The 5,861-nt window shown below is 40.2% G+C and overlaps 1 protein-coding gene across 1 annotated transcript; it reads left to right on the top strand.

Moving 5' to 3' along the window:
• Window positions 1-1,744: 1,744 nt before the first annotated feature.
• On the top strand, window positions 1,745-2,695 carry LOC113932663 (olfactory receptor 6K3-like). Its single transcript, XM_027611951.2, is given in 1 exon segment — window positions 1,745-2,695. A coding segment is annotated over 1 exon segment (951 nt).
• Window positions 2,696-5,861: the final 3,166 nt, after the last annotated feature.

Raw genomic sequence — 5,861 nt, 5'->3', positions numbered from 1 at the left:
TGTCGCTGTGCCCTGTTATGAAAATATCATTGATTCTATTGATTCTGTTTCCTGTGCTGTGCTTTTCATTCCCATGACTTACAACTGCAAGTTGGTGCCTCCTAATCCCCTTCACCCAAATCTCTGTACTTTCGGCTCTCTGATTAGAAGAAGGAATAAAAGTCTCCATCAAAGATAAGATTTAATAATTCTCCCTGGTAGAGAAGCTAACGCGGTGCTGGAGATCAGGTGATGGATCTCTGTTACGGGGCATCACAGGACCGGACACATCATGGACCTACTGCGCCCTCCCAGCTTTAGAGGTGGCTTGGCTCACTGTCTTATTTTATCACCTCAGGGGAAAGTTTAGGTATATTTCTAGCCAATCCACATATCTTGGTCACTGGGTTTTTCAGTACCCCCTCACTCCCCATGAATTCTAATGTTCTATATGCCACTGGTTCTCAACTGGGGCAATTTTACTTCCTCTCCTCCCCTGCAGGGACATTTGGCAATTTCTAGAGACATTTTGGTGATCATGACAGGCTAAGGGGCTTGTGCCGCTGACACCTAGTAGACAGAGGCCAGCATTGCTGCTAAACATTCTACAATGCACAGGAAAGCTTCCCACCTTTCACCCCCAGCAAAGAATTACCTGGTCCAAATGTCAGTTTCTCGAGCAGATCTGCTCTATGCTATTTAATGAACCCGACGGTGTGGGTACAGATATGGGTATCTGAAGCTCTTGCCAGACCTGCTGTTGGATGTAGACCACTGCTGAGTCTTTCAAATGTCACCAAACCACTCCTAGAGTCTGATTTCTAGATTTGTATACAACTATTAACTAATCCCCTTTGGTACAAGTTAAGGTGAATTTGCACACACAGACATAGTGCATGGCTCTAAGCTGTTATATTTGAAAGTAAACTAAAATGAGTATTATATTTGGCTTTATCTTTTTACTCATTGGTTGATAATGAGGCTGGTCAAGGGAAGCCTGTACAGGCACTTCCTTGTTTAAGACACCTGCTCTATTTTATTATTATTTTTTAAAGATTTTGTTTATTTATTTGACAGAGAGAGAGAGAGAGAGAGAGAGAAATCACAAGCAGGGGGAGTGGCAGAGGGAGAGGGAGAAGCAGCTCAGCGGGGAGCCTGATGCAGGACTCGACACCAGAACCCTGGGATCATGACCTGAGCCGAAAGCAGACGCTTCACCGACTGAGCCTCCCAGGTGTCCCAAGACACTCTTTAAATGGTCTTATTCTTACCCACAGAGGGAACCATTTTGTCACAACTCGTTTTTTTATGTCTTCAACATTTCATCTCAAACAATAAAAATGCCTACCTTACCTAAGTTGTTTCTAATTTGCTATTATAATAAATATTCCAATCAATCTTTAAATTTTAATATTCAAAATATTTTTCTTATGCTCTATGGTGAAAGGCAGGCTGTAAACAGTCTCAAGAGTCTCAATAAAAATTGCCAAAATGCCACTCAGAGGAGTTTGTACTAAATTAAATGTCCAAATAACAAAATTATTTGCTTAGCTAACAGAATAGGTGATAATGTAAGATATCATAATTACTGATAAGTATTTGCAAGTTAGACAGGATCGCTTTACAGTTTGCAAAGCAACCCACATACATATTTTACTTAATGGACCTCATTTCAAAGCTCTTGAGCTATGTGTTATTTGAATGCAGGAGGGGTTCTGACTGTCTGTATTTGATTCATCAGCAAACAAGAAAACCCACTGAAAAGATGGATCAGGAGAACCGGACGGTGGTGGCCGAGTTCTGTTTCTCTGATTTCCCTCAGTTTGAGAACGGCAACCTCTTACTCTTCGTTCCTCTGCTGTTTATTTATGTGTTCATTATTGTTGGAAATTTCACGATCCTCTCTGCTGTCCGGCTGGACACCCGTCTCCACGATCCCATGTACAATTTCATCAGCATCTTCTCCTTCCTGGAGATCGGGTACACCACGGCCACCATTCCCAAGATGCTCTCCAACCTCATCAGTGAGAAGAAGACCATCTCCATTACTGGCTGCCTCCTGCAGATGTATTTTTTCCACTCGCTTGGGGTCACAGAAGCCCTAGTCCTCACAGTGATGGCCATCGACAGGTACGTTGCCATCTGCAACCCCCTCCGCTATGCAATCATTATGACCCCTCGGCTGTGTGTCCAGCTCTCCACTGGCTCTTGAATCTTTGGCTTCCTTATTCTGCTGCCAGAGATTGTGTGGATTTCTACTCTTCCCTTCTGTGGCCCGAACCAAATCCATCAACTCTTCTGTGACTTTGAACCCGTGCTGCAGTTGGCCTGTACGGACATGTCCATGATTCTGGTCGAAGACGTGATCCATGCTATTTCCATCCTGACTTCTGTGTCTATCATCAGCCTTTCATATTTAAGAATCATCACTATGATCCTGAAAATTCCCTCAGGGGAGAGCCGTCAGAAGGCGTGCTCCACCTGTGCAGCCCACATTGCTATTTTCTTGCTGTTTTTTGGCAGTGTGGTCCTCATGTACCTGCGTTTCTCTGTCACATTCGCACCTCTCCTGGACAAGGCCACCGTCCTGATGTTTGCTGTCCTCACCCCACTGTTCAACACGATAATCTACAGTCTGAGGAACAAAGACATGAAAGATGCCATCAGGAGAGTTCTCTGTTTTCAATAAAGGTTCAATGTCTCTGGTAGCCAGTGAGACTTCATACACATCTGTTCCAAGAAATATCTCTGTAAGTTTAAAATGTTAACAAATCAGTTTCTGAAATTACTGTGTACACTTTTCATGTTGCTGTTTGGGTATTTTGTCCCAACTTTCTCAACTAAGAACTATTGTTTGATCTGATGGGGGAGGTCTTCTGTGATTCACCCATCTTCATATCATTTACAGATTACAATAGGATATTTTTCCCCTTTGTAGCTCCACATAGGGTGGTATTCTCTTCTCCAAATCAATGGCAAATACCAGGCTGAACAATAATCATACTTATTTCTTACATATCAAAACACTCTCCTTTCCTGCTCTTTTATTTTATATACACAATACATTTATATCAGGTTCTTTTTTTTTTCAGTTTAAAAAATTAACAAGCTGTGCAGCAGTGAGATGGTTTTAGCCTGCACTAGGAGCTCTGATTCCTAACACTCATCCCAGATTGTGGTCTGACACGTGACAGTGACAATGCAGCACATACAGCCACTGGCTTTGTGACATCTGTGTCATCCTGCCATCATCAACGCCATTGTGGTTATGTTTCACATTTTCTTAAAAATTCCAGAGCAGACAACTTTGGAAACTGAAAGATTGAATAGATGAAATATATAGGCTTGGGACCAAAGCAAAAAAACACATAAATTATGTAAAGACATATACTTGCCCATTTTTAAAATTAACATCATTATATTAAAATGCTCTGTTTGTGTTAGGTTGTATCAAAATATCAACATCAGTTTCACCTTGGTGTCTTTGTTCTTACTGCCTTTCTGCCCCGGGAGCTGTTTCTCCCTAGCTCCTTCTCTGCCATGGAAACTATACTCAAAAAATCACAGGCATTCTATCCTCTGGGATGAAGGTCTCTGCCTTCCTCCCAAAGTACATGAGTAGTTTTAGGGGCTGAGTGAAATGTCTCTAGAAAAAGAAATGTTGGTTCAGCTTCTGTGGGAAGCAAACCAAGAACACAAGACAATTGTTAGGGGTTTCATAGAGTAAGAAGCCAGCCAGAAAGGTGGGGGAAGAAGAGAGAGGTGTCGAGAATGAAAATATCAGTAGGATAAGACAAAAGAAGCAAGTCTTGGTCAGCTCCAGACAGGCAGCTGGATAAATTCTTGGATCCATTTGGGTGTGTTGATGAGGAAGAAGAGCTAGCTGCGTCCTGGGGGACCAGCAGCATCCTTTATCCCCTCACTCCTGGAAATGCAAATCCTCTCCTATATTTTTGTGAGCTTTTGGAAACTTAAGAAAAAACATTTCTGTGTAAAGAAAATTATACAGAAGTTTCTTTGGTTATAAAATCAAACTAAATTTATTTGAGGTAAATACTAAGGAATCTAGTTATTTGATACTTGAATTCCTGCTTAAAAACCTCAGTATTCCATTTACAAATCTAATAGATTTTATCATTTGTTATGAAAGATGTTTGACAAATATTTGGTCTGATTTATAAACTTGGCAATTAAATCCTTTTAAACCACATTTAAATATGATATACACTCTTGCTTTTAAGCACCTCAATTTTCTGACTTAATAAAGCCTCCACAGGTTTTAAAAACAACCTTTAAAATATAAAGAGAATAAACAAAAAAATTACGACTATGGCTAATCCCAAATCCTTTTAAATGTTTCCAGACTGTGATAGACATGGTAAAATTTCAGTTTTAAATAACAAGCCTAATATTTTGCATTTCATTAACTATAACTTTAACCTCAGTGAAGTTGATTTTAAAAAAGTACAAATTATTTGCTCTATTACAAATTTAAAATTAGAATTACAAGTTAGATTTGGTATTCTAATAGATCAAACTGTCTTAAATAATGCAAATACATAAAATATAAATATATATAAATTCCTTAGAGCAAAAAATAAATAACAGGTTTTGATTCTATTACGTATTTGTATAGTTAGCTCTAAAATCTTGCTGAGTTTATTTTTTTTAAAGATTTTTATTTATTGAGAGAGAGAGAGAATGGTAGAGAGAGAGCATGAGAGGGAGGAAGGTCAGAGGGAGAAGCAGACTCCCTACCGAGCAGGGAGCCCGATGTGGGACTCGATCCTGGGACTCTGGGATCATGACCTGAGCCGAAGGCAGTCGCTTAACCAACTGAGCCACCCAGGCACGCAATCTTGATGAGTTTAAAAGATGCTAAACCACTACAGAAATTATTATGTGACCCATTTCTGAAACAAATACTGAGGCTACTACAATTGAGAAAAATTTCCTGCCTTTATGTATCTAACACTATGGTGAGGGGAGATATTTTTTTAAAATACATATTCATAATAAACCAGAAAACTAACAAATTATATGAAACTGTGTTCTGTGGGAAATAGAAGAGAAAATGTTGCAGGAAAAGGGGGTCTGCTAGGAGTAAGGAGACCATAATTTTAAGTCAAGTGGTCATGTTGGACCTCATTTAGAAGGTCACATATGGACAAGGAGTTAGTCATATGGACATGAGGAAGGAGAATAGTCCAGGCAGCAGGAAAAGCTAGTGAGAGAGCCCCAAGGTGGGCAAGCACTGGCTTGTTCAAGGACTCAAGGAGGCCACTGTGCTTGAAATGGATTGAAGGTGGAGTTAGACCACTGCAAGATGAGTGCAAGGAAATAAAAGATGGATCCTATAGGGCCCCGAAGGCCAATGTAAAGATTTATATTTTCCTAACTTACTCTGAGAATGGGAGCCATCAAGAGTTTGGAGCACAGGAGGGTTATTATCTGATTTGAATTTTAAAAGAACCATGCTTGTTTCTTTTTGAGAAGACAATGAAGGGAGGCAGGGGGGAAGCTGGGTTCCTCAGGAGGCTATTGCAATAATCCTGGGAGAGATGATAGTGGCTCAGGTCAGAATGGTAACAATGGAGGTGAAGAAATGCGGGTCAGTTCTAGATATAATTTGACAACAGAGCTAACAGGGTTTTCTGGTAGATTGAGGAATGAAGTGTGAAAGAGAAGAGTCACCAACTGGAATGGGAGAGTTGCCACTATCTGAGACGAGGAGACTTCAAGAAGGTTATGTTGGGAGGAGAAAAATCAGAAGTTTAGTTTTGCACATTTTAAGCATAAGTGGACTATTACACAACTAAAATATTGACCAACTGGGTACATGAGTTAGACATTTAGGAGTGAAGCCTACGAGGAAGATATAC

The sequence above is a fragment of the Zalophus californianus genome, chromosome 10 (genome assembly GCF_009762305.2).
Source record: "Zalophus californianus isolate mZalCal1 chromosome 10, mZalCal1.pri.v2, whole genome shotgun sequence".
Classification (NCBI taxonomy): domain Eukaryota; kingdom Metazoa; phylum Chordata; class Mammalia; order Carnivora; family Otariidae; genus Zalophus; species Zalophus californianus.
The sequence above is the reverse complement of the archived record's forward strand: the minus strand, read 5'-3'. Positions and strand labels throughout refer to the sequence as shown.